Source organism: Mastigoproctus giganteus, chromosome 1 (genome assembly GCF_048544385.1).
Source record: "Mastigoproctus giganteus isolate SK-2022 chromosome 1, ASM4854438v1, whole genome shotgun sequence".
Taxonomy (NCBI): domain Eukaryota; kingdom Metazoa; phylum Arthropoda; class Arachnida; order Uropygi; family Thelyphonidae; genus Mastigoproctus; species Mastigoproctus giganteus.
In genome coordinates, this window is record NC_143575.1 from 247479828 (window position 1) to 247499841 (window position 20014).

General features: G+C 34.4%; 2 protein-coding genes across 6 annotated transcripts in view; one reads left to right on the forward strand and one right to left on the reverse strand.

The window, feature by feature from the left end:
- The window catches only part of Cog3 (conserved oligomeric Golgi complex subunit 3), a 92385-nt gene extending 80271 nt beyond the window's left edge, over positions 1-12114 (forward strand). For 2 of the 3 annotated variants that reach the window (XM_090376765.1, XM_090376782.1), the window contains exons 17-20: positions 6372-6506; positions 6620-6805; positions 9849-9983; positions 11924-12114. In XM_090376765.1, the coding sequence (XP_090232891.1) occupies positions 6372-6506; positions 6620-6805; positions 9849-9983; positions 11924-12025 (558 nt within the window). In that variant the 3' untranslated portion in view covers positions 12026-12114. The remainder of the gene's footprint in view (positions 1-6371; positions 6507-6619; positions 6806-9848; positions 9984-11923) is intronic. The other variant, XM_090376773.1, reaches the window with a different exon arrangement.
- Positions 8331-20014, reverse strand: part of MED28 (mediator complex subunit 28) — a 48719-nt gene continuing 37035 nt past the window's right edge. Inside the window, exons 4-5 of one of the 3 annotated variants that reach the window (XM_090376793.1) lie at positions 18357-18687; positions 8331-8467 (exon numbers count right to left, since the gene is read on the reverse strand). In XM_090376793.1, the coding sequence (XP_090232919.1) occupies positions 8337-8467; positions 18357-18687 (462 nt within the window). In that variant the 3' untranslated portion in view covers positions 8331-8336. Of the gene's footprint in view, positions 8468-8530; positions 9479-17969; positions 18688-20014 lie in introns of those variants that run through there. The other 2 variants (XM_090376794.1, XM_090376791.1) reach the window with 2 other exon arrangements.

The following is a 20014-nucleotide window of genomic DNA, read 5'->3' on the forward strand; positions in this document are numbered from 1 at the left end:
TAATATGAATCTTCAATTGATTTCCAATCAGTATTCTTTTTTTTAAGAATTTTTAGAACTGCACTGTACTAGTGTGTATTAAAATAAAAACATTCAGAATGCACAAAGCAATTTTGTAGCCAGCTGAGCATCAGTAGAGAAGCTGTCACCTTCCTAATCTAGGCATTGGTTGTTCAGGTTTGCTACCTTACTTAGAGTGCACATGCATGCACATTAATCATGAATTTTTATCATTCTCATTGAGATTTTTGTGCACTAGTTATTACTATAGTTAATACATACATAACACATTAAATGATTTTGTATATTGTATGTCATATAATGTTTATTAAATGATAATGTGAAAAAGTATAGCAGTAACAGAGAGAGAAAGGGGGAACCCTTAGTCTGATTTCAAATGCAAAATAACAACATTTTCTATAGGAAAATTATTTCTAAGATATGTTTTCAGTTTATGATTTATTTCTAAGATATGTTTTCACCATGATGATTTCCAGTGATGCATTAATTGTGTAACTCGAGGGTGCTGTAGTTAATGTTACCTCCTCTTTTAGGATTCTTCAGGAATTTATCTGCTTTAGTTACATCTTTACTGGCTCACAGCAGTACTTGTCGAGGAGGCCAGAATTTTCAAGAGTATCTGTGCACCTCACAATCCAATAACTGCATATGTAAGGGGACACAAACAATTTGCATACTGAAGGATAAAGAGCATAATTTTCTAAAGATCTGTATAAGTATAAATTATTTTAATTGGGGCTACATCCAAGCCTTCCCTTAAGTCATGATGTGCAGTCCCATCAGATTTTTGAGCATGAGAATTTTGAAATGATCATTCTATTTAACAATTTTGATTGATCCTGCTCTCTTATCTTGTACTGAAATAACTCATAAGTACATATTCTGAAGAAGATAATTTTATTCAGCATTAGGATGCAATTAATGCAATACCCTGTAAGTGATATACAGTAGCATCAATAAAATAAAGAAAGCAAAGAAAAGAACACTATAGAATTTGCAGGAGTATTAATAAGACATGTTCACTTAGAGACAAATAGCATTATTTGCAGTTCTGCCTTAAGTTTGTTAATATCTTTTTAAATTGTATAGCATTGCTAGAATAAATGAATCTGCTATGCATTTAAAAATTTGAGATGCTGCCAGGATAGCTTTTCAAACTTACTGGTTTCTCATCATCTGGCAGGTAGCCTCTGTTAATGAATGTTATTCATTAAGACAAGACACATTATTAACAGTTTGGTATATGTTCGCTAACAAAAGCCACCCACCAGCTGAAGAGAAGCTAGTAAGTTGTTTCTCCTCAGCTGAAATAGCTCTGGCAGGCTTTCAGGTTTTTAAATGTAGAGAGAGTCGATTTGCCTATTTTGGCAAGGCTATACAGTCTAAAAAGATATTAGTAACTTAAGCAGAAATATAGATAACAATATTTGTCTTTAAGTTGAATAAGCCCAAAGCTGAGGGCTCAGCAATAGGCCTTCAGTAAGAGCAGAAAGTTTATCCATAAATACTAACTTTGATCAACTGACATGTTGAAATACCTCTGCAATCAAATTCTAGGGTTAACAGTAAACATTACAGGTGCATTTTTTTTTATTTATTGGTAACCTCTCAATGAAAGCCCATAAAACATTAACAAACACCTTTTGAATGTACACCAAATTGCAAATAATGTATTTTGCTACTCACTTAGACAAAATACATTATTTGCAATTTGGCGTACATTCTAAAGGTGTTTGTTTTATGTGCTTTCATTAAGAGAGAGGTCACCAATTAGGTTTAAGCACTTAACCAGGACACCAAAGCCTCGGATGAATAAACTTTTAGGATTCAGTATTAATATAGTCATATGGTGCTAAGAAGCTACAGGCTTTTGCTATACTGGCCCAAAAAAAAAAAAAAAAAAAAAGTAAATATTATGCACTTTGCTCCTCATGTTAGCAACTATCCAGGTGACCTTGGAATTTCTTCAAATCGTCAGCTTCAAATACCTGTAGAGGCAACTTGTTTCCCTCAAAATTATTGGGCATATGCCATAAACTCTGAGAGCCTTGCCTTTATGCTCAATTTTTTCTAATAAACAGTCATCAGTAATTTCAAAATAATACTCTAATTTCATATGGCTTGAATTCAACTACACAGCCTCTCTTCAGCTTGAGGAGTCTTTTGTGGGTAAAGACCAATGCAAAGTACCTATAAAATTCATCAGCCTAGGTTATCTAAGACTTTTCCACACCCAATACACAAGGATCCTCTTTTGTAGTTTTTTTTTTTTTCCCCCCTTCTTCTTCTTCTTCTTCTTTGTATTGACACATGAAAAATTCCTTGTCCTCCATTCTTTGCTCTCTTAGCCAGTCTTTTTTCAGACTCAGCCTTTGCCTCTCTAACCTTATTTGTGGTACTGTTACAGTTAACTTGTAACTGTTGTAGGCTTTGGTACTTTCATTTCTCTGTAACCTATCTTTTCCTGCTCTAGTAGACTGGCCAGCTCCGTATTCATTCTGGTATCCTTCTCATGCAGTACTTTCTTAATGGTATGCATGCATCCATGGCATATGTGATTTTTGCTTTAAAGGTATTCCATAATTCAAATGTATTCATCCTCCCTCTGAAACCTGCCCAATTAATATATACCATATAGTGCCTTAAATTGTCAAGTCCCCTCTTCTGAAATTAAAACCTGTGCTTTTACCTTTTACTACTGCAACATCTTTATTCATCTTCCGATTAACAATTGTGTGATTACCTGCAAATGGTTCTCCTTCTTTAAGCCTTGTGATGTCATCTAATTTGTGAGTAATAATGAGTTCAAGAATATTCTCACCCCTAGTGTTTTCCTCTTAACATTCTGGTACAAATAATAATCATTGTTTATTTAAAAATTTTGTTCTCCATGGCAAGTTTCCCTCCCACTTATTCTGATTAGTTAGGGGCAGATTGAAGTCACCCATAATAAGACATTTACACTTGCTTCCCATTCCATCTGCATGCAGCAACTCTTGTCATACTCTTCACAATCTGGCGCACTATGGTCATAGTTGCCGATGCGCCCAATAAATCCCGAAACAAACAAACAACTCTTCACAATCTTCTTGTCTGTAGATTACTACCACACACATTATACCTTTGCTTCCTGCTAACTCACCACACAGATTCTATGCTGGCAGATGTAACTTCTGGCTCAGCAAACGCTCTTCATGCTTAGGCTGCTTTTGATAAGAAGCCACCACCCCTTTTGCCTTCTCTATCTTTCCTAAATACATTATACATACCATAGTGGAAGTTGTCATTCCCAATTACCAGGTGGTCCCACATTTTTGTTAGTCCTATTATTTCAGCATTAGTTGCAGGAGTTCAAATTCAGCCATTTTATTGACAGTACTCCATAAATTACTATAGACATGGTTAAGACTAAGTATTCTTTTATAGGTTACTACTCTGACACACCTCTTGAAGTTATTTAGGCTTGTGTCTCTAGCTTACCTTCCCACTCATCTGAAATGTTGCTACTCTCAGAACATCTTACCAACACTGGCTGTTGCAGCAACAAGTAAGAATTTTTGAGGTGAGTGCAAACATTACTTTGACCCATATCATCAGATAAATGTGGATCTATATTACACTCTTCTTTCCCCTTGCTAGCAGTTTCCACCCAACCATTAAGGTATCCTCAATGATACTGGCAAAATACCCTTACCCTACCTTTGTTCAAATGAATACTATCTCTACAAAATTCTACCCACAAGCACTGTCCATGCTGATAAAAATTTCCCTCCTAATAAAGCCTTGCAGAATCCCTCAGGTCTTGAATTAACCCACATGCCTGGACATTCTGACCTAACTCGCAGCATTTTTCCAGCATGGCCCTATATTTATCCAACAAATGGGCAGGTCATTTTCGTTTAATATTATTAGTCCCCACATGAATAATAATGCAGTCTTTACCCCCCCCCCCCCATTCCAATCTGACAATCTGTTGATAACATCATTAATTGTTGCTCCTGGCAAACACACCCTGGTTCTGGTTCTCCTATCTTTGTTACAAAAAATATTACCCATTTTTCTGACAATATCTCCCAATAAACTAAATCTCCTTCAACCAGAGCAGGATGCACTTAACTATTTTTTCTTGGACTCGAATTGGGGGTGCATCACTTGGCAGATGATGAGATACTCTTGATACATCAAGAGTCCTTGATGAGCTCCCAGTTACATTTGTTTCTACGGCAAATACCTGTTTTCTTCACCGACTCAAATTCTTTTCATAATGCACCAAATTCTAATTTGAGATTGGTATGCTCTTACATCAGGTGCAATGAAAGGTATCAGTAGTTGAGCTTGGTTTGTGTGTTAGACTGACCGAAGGGTACACGACATAGGCTATGCAATTGATGAACTAATGATTTTTGATTTACACCAGAAATGCTCACGCATTTCCATCTGAGTCAATGTCCTTCGACTGTGTAAATGGAACCATTATTTCGGTAATATTTGAACATAAGAAAGATTACAAAATTTAAATTTACAATATATTACAGAATTTAGATTAACACAGCATTAAAATTAAACTGTATATCAAAACTAGTGAATAAAATTTAAACAAATTTTGAACTGAAAATATGCCTACCGGACACCTGATGTTAAACCCCTCTTCTGGAGCCACTAAAAATGCATCTGCTCTCTTAGAGAATGAATTTTTTAGTGGTTCCATTTTAGAACTAGCAAATTTCTGTTTTTTGGAAAATAGTACTTAATCCTTCTCAGCATAGAAATGTGTTATATGTATATTCATGTATGGACACCAAGGAGTGCTTATGTGGTTCTTAAGGTCATATATTTTATACATTTTTATGTACACATTTTTGTAAATTTTTTAGTATGCATTGCCATATCTTATAAAAGCTTCTTTCTGTTAGTTAAAACTGATACTGAGAACAGACTTTCTTGAAGATATGCCATGAATGATGGAATGTCATTTCCAATGCTAATTTCAGGTCTGACTCTGCTCACTAGTATGCACATTTTGCAATTAAATTCATATACCACAAAAAAATGCATGATCCATTGTTATCTGTGGTGCTGAATATTGGCTCCCATAAAAAATAGTCACAGTGATGTAAACTCTTTTGGAAAATTAGTGACTGTGTATAAATGGAAATATATTTATACTCAGTGTATTGACTATTTTTGCACAGATTTTTTTTATTTCTTCCCCAAAAATAGGATGTTATTCTGGCATTATTGTCATCTGTAATGGGGATTCTAAGCCTACCACCTGCTTAAAATTTCCTAAAAATTTGGAGACTTTACCCATTTATAACCTTTTCTTCCCATGCTGTTTCATTCTTTCTTATAGATTTTTTACAGGTTTCTACTCCTCCAGCATTTAAAAAATGAATCACTGAGTATGAATTAATCTTGGAAGTTGTCATCTTTATAAATAAATTACTTGAGTTGCTTATGTATGGTTTTTAAATTAAATATAAAACATTGTTGTTAGACATTTAATGAAATAAATGTCCTTTAAAACAGAATTATGGAATTATATGCAATGTCACACTGAGTTTGTAATTATAATTGAATAATATGCATCTGCTTTAATACATGTCCAGTAATCTTTTAACACGTTCACTGCCAGTCGACACATTTATGTGTGTGGAGGAGTTTTTAATCCACTTGGGTGTAAAACAACCTGACTTCCAGAAGAGAATGGTTCTTATTTTCTGGAAGAAAACTGGATATTTTTGTCAAGCAGCATTCCTCAAGAGGCTGATTAATTCAGTCATAGTAAGAAGCAAGTCCAAAAATGTCTCTGCCCCCTCTAATCTATATTTGACTCAATCTTGTGATTTTTAAATTCAGTGCATTAAGATTAGAAGTAAAGCCAGTAAGTAGTAAACATGTTCATTTTCAATTTGCATTATTGATTATTTTTTAATTGGAAAAGCGTAGCCATACCTGTGTTGCACAAAATGAGCTGTACGTCCAATCAGCCATGTTAAGTTTTCTCATTTCATTTATTCTACAATGCAAGTTAGGAAATAATTTTTTTTTTAATAACGAGACTGCTGTACTAAAAATATTTGTTATTATCCAATATATTGTCAAAACAAAGAAAAAATTATGAAGTATGCCATATAAAACAATTTCTTGCCTTTTTCCTCAAAAATATTGAGTTGTATGCAAATGCAATAGTGCTTGTGTGACTTTTTGTCACACATCCACTTCACAGTTTATTATATTAAAAACAGGGATTAGGTGCATTCCATCTTGGTAAAAGGAAAAATGAAAAATTATTTTCCTTGAAATATTATTTAACACTTTAAATTCTTATTAATGTATTTCAACATTAGGGAACACCACAGGTAAAAGAGCATTTAGTTGATTCCAAAAAGGCTGTAGACAAACAACTAAAAATAGCTTGTGAGGAATTCATATGCAGTAGTTCCACCGTGTTAATTGGACCACTGATAGCATTTTTGAATGATGTAAGTAACTCATCAATACATTTTAAATGTGTACTGTAATAAGAATTTTACTCTTTTGTATTTGTACATATAAATTCAATAACAAGTAATAAAAATTACTGTTATATATTTAGGTTTCCAGTAAAGACACAGATGATCAAGCATTCAGGCAGAAACCGTTTACTGTTCCAGAAACTCTAAGTGATATTGTGAGCAAAGTTTATTGTCAGTTGAAAAATAAATTGCCAGTTTTGCAACACAAGATGTCATTATATTTGGCTAATTCGGGTACAGAATACATCCTTTTTAAGCCAGTTAAGGTAAGTCAGTTTATAAAGTATTTAAGGGCAAAGGCCTCATGCTACGAGGTAGAACGACAAATATGTAGGTTAGTGCAAATGCATTATTTTAACATAGCTATCTACCAAAGTAGTTAAATTAATTAATTAAATTGGCATCGTTTTGGTTATATCTCATATTGTGACTGCCTTCACAACGAGTTGCCATGGTATTGTACTACTTTGAATAAATAACATTTCACCAGTGGAGAAGACTATTATTTATTCTCAGCAGGTACCACCACCAAGATGGCACCGTTTCAAAGCTTGTTGGCTTCTCTTCGGTGGGTGGGCAGGTACCTGGTGTTGCAATAGTGACAACCCAGTTATGAAGTATAACTTCACAATATGAGAGATGCCTGATGGTGTGTAGTGATATAACCAAAACGATGCCAATTTAATTAATTAATTTAACTACTTTGGTAGATAGCTATGTTAAAATGATGCATTTGCACTAACCTACATATTAGTCATTCTACCTTGTAGCATGAGGCTTTTGCCCTTAAATACTTTATAGTCTATATCACTACACACCATCAGGCATCTCTCATATTTTGAAGTTATACTTCATAACTGGGTTGTCACTATTGCAACACCAGGGTACTTGACCACCCACTGAAGAGAAGCCAACAAGCTTTGAAACGGTGCCGTCTGGGGGGGCCTCATGGCCACTGAGTTTCCGAGAATAGGTAACAACAATCTTCTCTACTGTGGAAGCGGTGCCTATTCGAGGAATTTATGAGATTTTGAGTAGTGTGAGTTGAAGGAGTAACTGTCCCTTTCTTCCTTCTACGGCATTTCCTTCCTCTATCTTTTTTGCTATCCTAAGTCTAATAGGGATAGTATGAGGATAACAGAGATCTTTATCCCATACCATATTTCAAACGGTGCCATCTGGGTGGTGGTATCCGCTGAGAATAAATAACAATAGTCTTCTCCACTGGTGAAGCATTATTTATTCGAGGTAGTACAATACCATGGCAACTCATTGTGAAGGCAACCACAATATGAGATATAACCAAAATGATGCCAATTTAATTAATTAATTTAACTACTTTGGTAGATAGCTATGTTAAAATGATGGTAAGTCAGTTTTTAATAATATATTTCTTTGAAAGGCTGAAGTTTGATATAACCTACTTTTATTTGCTATATTTGATAAGTTACCTATTCTGTTTGTTTGGAAGAACAAATGTGTTTTTTGGTGATTATTAAAATGCTAGTAAGATAAAGATGTAGTGTTAGCATTTGAATTTTTTGCTTAAAGGCACAATGTTTTGTAACTGCTAATTAGTAAAAACAAACTAAAGTGAAATAACAGAATAACTGACCACTTTATAATATACATATAAAAATCTTAGAATTTTCTACGTTGATTACTATATTCAAAACTTTTAAGAAACTTTTTGTGCTGGTAATGAAATGTATTTGGTCAGAATTGTACCCAAACGAAATGGGGATTGATCAAATCAGTTAAATATAAAATGGACACTATTTTTTCTCGTGAAAAAGTTTATTTTTGTACAATTGTCAAGCATACAATACTCCATATTAGGTACAATAACTTGCTAGACAAATTGTTACAAGCATGTGTCTGGATCAACTGCATGATCTCATCATTAGGCCAAAGGTTGGGGTTTACTTCTAAACAGAAAAATTAAAATTACATTCATTATACTAAAGAAAATATACAGTTATATTGATTTGATACATTAGTAAAATGGTTATTTTTTAGGCACAGTACAAGTAAATTAACATATTTGTGAGATAACACAAAACTACTTATGAGATACAGTTAAACACATAACTGTACATGACAGCTAATGCTGTCAAGCCAGAAACTGAAATATGAAGTGAAGACAGTGCCAAGCTTTATATAGTAGAGCATAAGACTGGTGACATCAAGGAGATGTCACCTTACAACTATTAGTGGAGAATTTATATAAGAGAATTATCTGGTTACAAGATTAACAGAGATATAGATTGGTGACCATGATGGATGACATCACCTTACACAACTGGTGGAAAGATTAAGAAAATATGTTTTAGAAATTTACATGATAAAGGCAGGGATTACATATTGTAAACTAGCAAAAACCTTGCGGAGAGGAAGGAATTACGTTAACCTGTTGTTTATGCTGAAAGTGAATAAATATAAGGCCAAAGAAAAAGAAAGGGACTCCCATTACCAATTCCTTCCTTGCACCTGCCCTGTGAGGAAGAGGGGGCTTGCTATACAGACTTCTTCCTTATTACCCAAAGGTGTATTTAATCGGGGATCTGTTCCACAAGTTGTATTGATGCTGTGGCTTTTCTAGTATTATTAGAAACAGGAAACATTTGATTCTGTTACATGAGTTCTACTGTTATGATCATTTTTTGTAGCAGGTATGGTTAAAAGCAGACTTTCAGGGAGACTGGAACTTCTGTGAAGTTTTGTTGGTTATTAAAGTCCTAGAAACCTTGGGTACTCAGAAGACTGTATATCCTGTGCCAAAATATTATCAAGTTAGCCTTCATCTTCAAACAAACAGCAACATTCTGTATTGAAACGACCTTCTTTCTTCCTGTGATAGATTCAAACTATTTAATGAAAAATGCTTCCTTGAAGGCTCTCCTGTGGTTTGAAGAGTCCACGGATACCACCTTGGTAACCTGTAACAATTTGTTTAGCAAAATTATTGTACTAGATGCGAGGGTATGATGTTTGAGAATTTTATAAAAATAAACTAAACTTTTTCATGTAGGAAAGTGTCCTTCCTTCATTTTATATTTAAGTTATTAATATTCAACATATCTTTTACTCAATATTAAAATTGACTTTTTTTTAATTGCCTGATAGTGTTGTCCCTACTTGGTCACAAAAACCAAATTTTCAAGAGTGTCAGTTTTGTCATTGATGGATAGCATTACAATCTATGACTGTATTAAGGGAGACATTGCTTAATATCATTTCTCTTTGGACAAATATGAGCTGTATGGTTTTTAATATATTTCTTCTTACATTTAACTTTTTTTTTTACAGGCTCGAGTTCAGAATGTATTTGAGCAGGTGATTAAAATTATATTAACAAATTACACAGAGGAAGAACAGCTTATTATTGGATGCCCTTCTATCCATCAGGTAATTCACCTTAAGGAAAGGATAAAAGTATTTCAGGTAGTTTTATTTTAAAACAAGTGTTTTTGAAAAATTTGGTCAATTTAGCAATTTTCTGTTCTGTTTCATTTGGAAGTGGTAGTTACAGACAATGTCAAGCCTAATTACTACATTATTCAAATGTAAGATTACCTTTCCTATATTGAAAATTAATTGGGATATGGAAAACTGTACAGCTACTTTACATTCTAGATATCCTCACAAATGGGAAAGAAAAGTGATATCTATCCTGCTCATGTGTTTGATTGTTTTCCCTTCATTGTCTCTGTTATATTTGATACACAGCACTTTTAAAGCTTCCAATTTTCTCTTCTAATGATGTCAGAGACTAAATCCTATACCTGCTATGGGATGAAACCCTGTGTTAATAGATGGCAGCATGAAACAAGCTTTGAAAACTGGAGGAGGACATAATTGTCTGATTTTGGCTTACAAAGGCCGAAATTGAAGAAACTCGTGGAATTCAGATCCAGAAGTTTATGAAAGTGAGAGGTTATTACTGTTTTTTCTTTTTTTTTTAAAATGATGATGTGCTTTTTAAATTCTGGTTTGATTTTTGACAGTTTTACTCTAAGGTGGGGCAGTCAAGTCAAAATAAGAAGAAATAAATATTTAAAAGCATTTATGTAGAAATTTTGAAAATTTACCAATTCACACAGTCAGGCAATGCAATTGTGAAAGGGTTAATAAAATCTGGTGATGCAATTTAATGTTAGTGCATTTTTGAGCTCACTTTTGTGTGTGTGTATTTTTTTTTTTTAATATATACATGTGAATATAATTGTCTAAGCAAATACACAATTATATTCAATATTTGCCAATATTTACAGGATTAACCAGCATAAAACTAAACTAAAATATTTTTTTCATTAAAATTAACTTTAAAATACATTGTAAGCATTTTCTTGGTTTCAAGAGTGTCAACTTCGCAGTTTAAATGTAATATATCATCTGGTAAATGCATAAATCAAGCAACTTTATTTAAATAACCAATAAAAAAAAAAAAAAAACACCTTTTAACTACCTTTTGAAAACTGTTATAATTTATATTTTGGGAAGTAGATTTTTCTAGGCTATGTATACAAAAACTACCTATTGTTATTTTGCAAAAATAAGTATATATGTGCAAAGTAGTTTTTAAAATGTATTCAACATGCCTCACTTTAAAAATTACATTAAGATATACACATGCCTGTCTTTGGTATAAATTATGAAAGATAATTTATTGGATACTTATGTGAAATTCTTTGGCATGCAGGCAGGTTCATATATATAAGACAACAAAAGAAAGAAAAGGGTAAAAGAACACAAATATGACAAAAAATGCCTGCATAACAAAGTCAGATCTGGTGCTTCATACTTCAGTAAAGTCTACAGGTGTTTGCTCCAAGATTCATCTAATCCCTAAGTACTGACACCCCTGTTTTCTTGGTAACGAAATATGTATACAGGGATGCTTGCTTCTTTTTTTTTTTGTGTGCTAGCTGGTAGGCATACTGACTATTGCAGATATTAGTAAATATCTTAAATAATCATGCTCTAACTGTATGCTAATTTTATTTAAAAACAAGTGGCATTGCACATCACCACCAGGAGTGAGCAAGTGGATTCCTTCACACATTCTTCATGCTACTGATGCTCATTATATTGAGTTTCAGGGTAATAGGTGATAGTTATATAAATCTTTGAACTCTTGGTATTAAATAAATAAAAGCTCCATAACATATTACCATCGTGATATTAGGTACGTATTTAATACAGTGCTTTCTGGTCTGTAAAATTCCCAAATTGAGGGGGGTATACAAGTTTACCTTCAAAGATTATTATAATTTTAAACATCAATATTGGGGGCTTTGTGGGATACACTAACCATTAAAAAAGAAGTAAATTCAATTGTTTTAAAATAATTTATATATATATATATTTTTTTTTTCTTGCAGATAAATATTGTGTTATCTTCATCCATAGTACTGAGTGAAAAGGGGAAAACTAATGCAACAGATGACAATAGCAAAAGAAATAGTATTGCACTCAATACATGAACCAGACCATAAATGCTGAAAGTGGCCTTCATTTGAATTTCCTTCATAATAATGATGACATTCTCTAAAAGAAAAAAAATATATATATATGGCTCATATGTTGGTTGGTTGCAGTTTCCTGGAAGAATTCAATTCCTAATATTTTTTTTCAAGCAGTATTAAGAGGATAATATAAAATTTTATTTATTATGCCATTTGGCAGTTTAGAACTAACTAAATAAAAGTCATTTCAAAAATGAAACAATTTTGTTGAACACGCATATAAATGGAAAGTTAAAAAAAATTTCAATTAACTTGTAGATAACCTCAAAATTATAACTCATTTGATGTCTTGCTTTTACTATTTATAAAATATTTTTGTATTATATAACTTCCATGTGTAAAGAAGCTTTTTTTTTTTTTTAAATGAACAAACACACTCACATTGGCATTTAATGTGAATTAAATGTTTCTCAAAGTGCTAAATCACAATGCTTCTACCATCCTATAATTTTAAAATTTTGATCTTAATTAGCAAAATACAGTTGTAATAGTAAAGTACAGGTAATCTCCAGTTTATATCAGGAATTTGTTAATAGAACAACAGTGTATATCGAATGTTTTTTACAATACACCCATGAGCCAATATATTACGATTATCCCTGTCTCCAGGAGTGGATGCATCCCACAGAACCAAGGAGTGATGTCACTGACTAGCACATCATATATATAGTGACTGCATGGGTAGTGCCTCAGTACAGTGGAATGATTTGTAGTGCTAGGAAGGCAGGGAGCCAGCATCTCAGCAATCACAGACATTGTTGGTAGTTCAAGGACTGCCATAGTGAACGTGTGGTGGAAATGATCCAAAGAGGGACACAACTGCCCGAAGTACTGGGATGGGGAGACCATCAATGGTTGGGAGTCGAGGTGAACTGCAGTTGGCACATGCCATCTGGGACAACAGATAGCTGATGATCCCTCAATTAATGGCAGACTACAACTAGGGTGCACAGAGAAAAATTTCCAAGCACACCATCCAGCAGATGCTCTTGTAGATAGGACTACAGAGTAGGCGACCTGTTCCAGTGCCCATCATAGACACCACCTGCAACAGGCACCATTCCTGGACAATGGACAACTAGAAAAGAATCACATGCTCTGAGGAATCAAGATTCCAGCTCCACCATGCCAACTGACAGGTGTATATTTGATGAACAGGTAACAGCTGCAACCAAACTACAGAATCAGATGAAAATAGGCTGGTGGCAGTGGTATCATGGGGTTTGGGGGGGGGGATGTTTTCATGGGTATCACTGGGACCCCTCATCCCCATTGAATACACCTTCACTGCCAGATCCTACCTTGGTTTTAGACCAAGTTTTGCCCTACATGGTGACATCCAGATGGCACTGACTGGACTCTCAACAAGACTGCCCCATGTTACAAGGCCCACATTGTGCAGGAATGGTTTCAGGATTGTTTCCAAGCATTTTGTGTGCTCCCCTGATTGCCAGATCCTAGCACTGTTTTGGACCAAATTTTTCCCTACATGGTGACATCCAGATGGCACTGACTGGACTCTCAACAAGACTGTGCCCCATGTCACAAAGCCCACATTGTGCACAAGTAATTTCAGGATCATGTCCAAGCATTTTGTGTACTCGCCTAGTCACCAAACTCAACTACCACCATCAATCCTATCAAAAATTTGTGGGATGGAGTTGAACACAGCATTCATCAGTCCATGCTGAACTCCAGGACACCTGAGGATGCTTTCCACAGTCGTGTGGAGTCTCAGTGCCATGGAGATGCAAGCAGTTATCACAGCAAAAGTGGGCCAACATGCTATTATATTTTGGCTAGGTTTTGGCTTAGGAATGTATGTGTATTTATATTATAAAGGGAATCTGTGATCCTGTGATTAAATTTTTGGACCAACGAACTTTAAGCTTAATGTAACTGCTCATTAAAAATACAGTATACGTAAACATGTGTTAGTCAGTACATTATTCACAATTTAAAAAGTCAAGGAGAGGGACGGAGGTCTAAACAGAATTCTGCTGATTATCGTAATAAAGTTCATTATAGTATTGATAAAAACCCTAGAATTCTTGACCGAAATATCCTGTGTCATATCTTTAACAAGAACAAGTATGGTCATCCTTTCTAGAACAATGGCATCAGATGGCCTTTTTGGCATGAGCCATTTTATTTGCAGTGCTGGCTGCATTTTATTCTCCTCTGTTTCTTTTTTTTTTCGCTGATGCTTTGCTTCTCTTTGCATTATCAGTTGGATCCTCATTAACTGAGCAATCAAGCAATTAGAGTACCTCCACCACATTACTTATGTCCACTTCATTAGAGCATATCTCCTTTGCCAATTCTACTTTGAATATTGTGGTCATCTCTTTGTCACATTTATTGCCATGAAAACAATGTGTGTGTTGTCTTCAAGGCGAATGGGATGATCAAGCAAGGCTGTGCCATTGAGATTTTCTTCGTTACAATACCCTGTTATTATCAACTGGTGGCTACTAGAGAGAGATGCAAAACACATTTAGAAGATTAAAAATAATCTGCTATGAAACTATATAATTCGGTACATCATAAATTGGAGACTTCCTGTAGTTTTTTTGCCTAACGGGTGACTTTCCCCCCCCCCCCCCCTTTTTGTAGCTTTCATTTGGGCTAAGTGCATTGTGACTACACTTTCCTATATCTTCGGACAGTGCATCTTGATGCTGCAATAGTTTGTCCTATTTTTAATAATAAAACTGTTAGAATTCCTATATTCTTCACATAACCATATTAGCTTTTAAACTATATTAAGCTCATGACTGATTAAGTGTTATTTACTACACCTGAAGTAATGATGTAATTCTCAAGGATATTCTCTACCCACATCAATGCAAAGTACTGTATAATCAAAAGTCATCAAGGCCTCCACCAGAACAAAGTTTTTAGTATGTTAATTTCAAAATGCTTAATTTTAGTATAATAGTTGTTTCCATGCATGGCACATTTTACATGGAACCATAAAGAATTTTTTATAATTTCTATAATTAAAAATGCATATCAACAGTGAATACCACACTTAAGGAATATTAAAATTCATACTTATGCAATTCCACTAGGTATTTAAATATCTCTCTCTTTATATATATATATATATAACCAACCCAAAACACATCCACTAGAGGGTTAATAACCTCACTCCATAGCATGTCCCTTTCCACCCATCTTTTGTATTGACTTTTTGGCTTGCCATCCTCTAATTTATTACAGCTACTGCCTTAAAGCCATTCTTTCTGCTTAGATAGAATTCTGCATCCTTATGTTTTAAGACTACAGCAACATCGTAATTTTTCTTCAATGGATTGTGGGAACTCTTCCGCCGTCTGCAGTCCTTATGTTCAGAATGTTTTTCCTGACTCATTCATTACTCATAAATGCTAATTATTATTATTATTTATTTATTTTTTAATAGCAGTGACAGTTATGAGAGTAATGCCAAGCATCACACAGCATTTTTATTGATATTTATGCAGAAAAATACCCATGGACTACTGGGCAAAATTACCTGTGCAGTTGGTAGTGTTTTTTTTTTTTTAATGTAACACAAATTAAATCCTGTATACAGACTTGCTACAGTAGGTGCCTGCTGTCCCTTCCCACCATAGCCAGGTGGGAAGGAGCAGCAGTGCGTAGCACCCGCTTCTTGATTAGACCGGGGTTCAAGCCCGCCACCACCAAATACAGAGGATGCGGAAAGGTTAGGGAATGACCACCGCATATCCCGGAGCAATATGGCCTTAGTTGCTAATGCTCCTAAAAACCAAACAACAACTTGCTACAGTACCATATTTCTGCTCTCCCACCCCTCACTTCTGACAACAATATCTCTCCATTTTGTTGCCCTTGCTAAGTGATGCATGCCAGTGGAACTGCAATGGACAGGTCTAAATGAAGTTCGAAAACATTCCTTACCAGCAGCAGTGAGTGTGCTGATGACATATTGTGCCATCTACTCCACAAATAATCTATAGCCATCACAAGCCTAATTAATGTAACAACCTTCACTTCGACTTACCTTTATTTCAAATGGCTGTTGACCAGTGAAATTGTTTGTGTATCAATTACCCTTGAATGTGTCCAGTCTATGGAGGTTAAAAATATAAAAAGGACACCTATTAAAGCATCCGTTTTGGAGAGGTCATTTAACATGCAATCTTTAATACTCTGGCTGGGACCCAAACCTGATTGTTGCAACAAGTAATGTCCCATTTAAATATCTGACTGTTAAAGGAGGTTACAGTACCCCCCTCCACATCATCAGGACTCATAGTAAAGTCCATGGTCAGTTTACAATTGATTCTTGACTTTATAAGGTGAAATAAAAGAATCCTGATATGCAATAATATTCTGAATGAAAATAGTGAATATAATTTTGGTAAAGATCAAAAAATAGTAACGAGTTAAAAACTAAGAAGGAAGTACCATAATTCAGTGAGATGTTAAATTTGTGGAATAAAAATAACACGCACATGACAATTAAAACAGTCAGTGGTAGGCTTTTCCTTCCAAATATGGCTCTGGTTTCTCGATGATGTTTTTGTGGTGTAGAATCATGGGAAAAGGGATCTGGGAATGTGCCATAGACATGTAAACAGGACTAACCACCAGAAACAATAAAATTCTTTCCCTTCCCAGACATCAACACCAGCATTTCAAACAACGGGCTTAAGTACATCAGTTTACACAGAAAACTAAGGCTCTGAATTACCAGTCAAACTATCCACATCCATTAAAAACTGGTATTATAAAAAGCATGGCCCTTGTAATTTGGTCTCCTGATAACCTAAAACAAGAACTAAGTACAGTAAAAACCATTCTCAGGAACAACTGTAATCTGAGAGACCTTATGAACAAGGTCACTGGGAACATAGTTTATAGGTTCCATATCCCATCAAAATAAGAACCTGAAACAACTCCATTTGTCTGACAACCCACCCCCCAGCAGATTGAGGAATGCAATTGTGGCAAGTACTGCATAGAGCAGACATTCTGTAAATTTCTGAAGAATGACAAAAACATCTATCACATCAGAAAGGGAAATGTGCAACAGAGTGATGTAGCTCACTACAATCAATAAAAACCATGGTTTCAATATAAAATCCACAGGGTCCCTTATCACTAAAAAGATTGTGTAAATATTCTATATACAAAATACTACTGGTAACAAAAAAATACCATTAACAGAAATACTGGGAAGGTAATCTCCTTCCAACAATAAGATTGCCAGCATGTATACAGATCCAGCCTGAAGTAAATATAAGAGGAAACAACCAAGATATCCAAGAACGCAGAACAGTTATTTCTCAGCCAACCTACTGCAACCAGAATGGGAGCTTCAAGACAATCAGCATGAGTGGCAGCAAAGGAAGAGCTTCTACCAGTTGACTCTCAGCAGGCAATTAACAAGCAGTACAACAACAGAACTACATTCTAGCTCCCTTCCTTGTAACTTCCACGATACCAAGCAATTCACTGTTTTTTTGTGCCAAGGCAAGATGATACTTTACATAATTGTCTTTTGCAATAAAAAATATATTAATATTTTTTATTGCAAAAGTAAGGTACAGGTCTCCAAAATATATAATTATTTTGTTGATAAATTAAGTAAATTAGTCAAATTACGAGTACAGTGCCATTTAGTATGGTCATTTGTTATAGTAGCACTTTTATTATTTTGTAAATTTGGAATTTATTTGCTTGTATTTTCTATTTTTGGGTAATTCCTGTTTTGAGAAAAACCAAAATTAGCAACTTTTTGCATCCCCTACCCACTGGTTATTACAAGCTTAATCCTGTGTTTTTTTTTTTTTTTATTTATTTATTATAGTATATTGCAATTCAGTGGTGTGATGATGAGAGATGTACTATAAATGCTAATACTGTAATAATTTTGAATAATAAGTTATAACAGTGACATTTAGTTTAAATACACATTTTGGCAGTTCTTTACTAGTTTAAAGATACCTAATTCTCATGTAGTAGATATAAATAATACTTGGAACATTTTGTATGATCAAGATTAATGGTATTACAAAACAGCATGCCAAAAAAGAAGCATTTCTGGTATGCTGTAGTATTGGGGACACCAATAACACAACATAATACAATACTAGAATGTCCACTGCCTATACTCATCTTCCTGCATCAGGCATACCAATATTAGACATAGTTCTCTCTAAATATGCCAAAGGTCCTTGAAGACCACCCTGTGGCTGATTCGCAGTTAAGTGAGAGGAGGGATGAATTTGTTGGGGAGGAGGTGGTGGAACCATACCTTGCTGTTGTTGAGCCAATCCTGCTGGTATACTGGCACCTGGTGAAGTACTCATGGTTGGTCCACAGTGAGATGGGAGTAAATGGTGTTGATTCTGCATTGGAGGTTGATTTAAAGAAGTAGCCATTTGTGTGGGGAGTCCAACTAAGTTGGGAGGAGGTGGCTGAGGTACATTTCCTTGAGCTGTCTGTTGTTGTGTCACAGTGGGTTGCAAAAAGCGAGGTATGCCTGTTATATCTGCTAATAAAGTCTGCCATATCTGAATTTTTTCATAATACTTCTGTAGTAACTGGTCTTTTCTAGCTAGTTCATTTCTCAGTTCATTGATATCCTATTAATAGGAAAAATAAAATTAATAGAGTTTAATAAAGTAATAGTTTTTCTTCACTACTGAATATTATTCATTATTCAAATTAAACATTTTTCCTTTAGAATAAATTAATCAAAAACTAATTCATTACAGGGTTCATTACAACTGCTAGAAAATGGTCAGAGTAATTCCAGTTTTATTTTACAAGTCAAAGAGGTGTGCATTCCATAAAAGTGAAATGATACTGCCAATCTTTTATTCAAACAAATATCAATAAACCATCAAGAAAGAAACAGTGTTGTTGATAAGGCAATTGTTTAGTTTTCTTATGTGGGAGAAATTCAATGTAAGAAAAGGAGACAGTCTTGTAGCATATTAGGGTATCCTCCACTGAATAACTTGCTAGGTTTCCAAAGTATCTTGGCCTGATAAAAGCTTCAAAGAGATAAACAATCATTAAATTTGAACAAGAATAGTTAATCCAAGAAACTCAATAGTCACAATTAGCGTGATTTTGAGTTGCTGGTTTACATTTAGCCAGAAAAGTAAATGATTGATATATTCAAAAGAAGCAATCAAATGTGTGACATATATAAAGTTAGCATAGATAAATGAGAGCTTACATATGCTCAATTTTTCCTACATTCTATTAATATTTTAGAAAAAAACAAGGAGTTACCTTTTATTCAGTGCGTAGGATTTCTTCTTTCCCAAATCTCATTATACGAATAAATTACAAAATGATACTTAAAACAAATTTACATAATTAAAATAGTTTAAAACTCAATGTATTCCACACTATTGACACACGAACAGTCCAACACCCCAGGATCACAGCGGAGAACCCCACCCCGACCCCAGAAATATTAAACCTCCCATGCAACCTTTAGTGAAGGAAGACATCGTCATAAACGCAAAATTACAATACGAATAAAATGCTATTAAAATACGATGAAAGTACCATAAAACCATGCAATTTAAAATTCCTCACTGGAATATCAATAAATTACTATTAAAATGGGTGGAATCTTTTAGTTATTTTGTCTCAGTATTTTAATAGTAATTTATTGATATTCCAGTGAGGAATTTTAAATTGCATGGTTTTATGGTACTTTCATCTTACTTTAATAGCATTTTATTCGTATTGTAATTTTGCATTTATGACAAAATGTCTTCCTTCACTAAAGGTTGCATGGGAGGTTTAATATTTCTGGGGTCGGGGTGGGGTTCTCCGCTGTGATCCTGGGGTGTTGGACTGTTCGTGTGTCAATAGTGCAGGGAATACACTGAGTTTTAAACTATTTTAATTATGTAAATTTGTTTTAAGTATCATTTTGTAATTTATTCA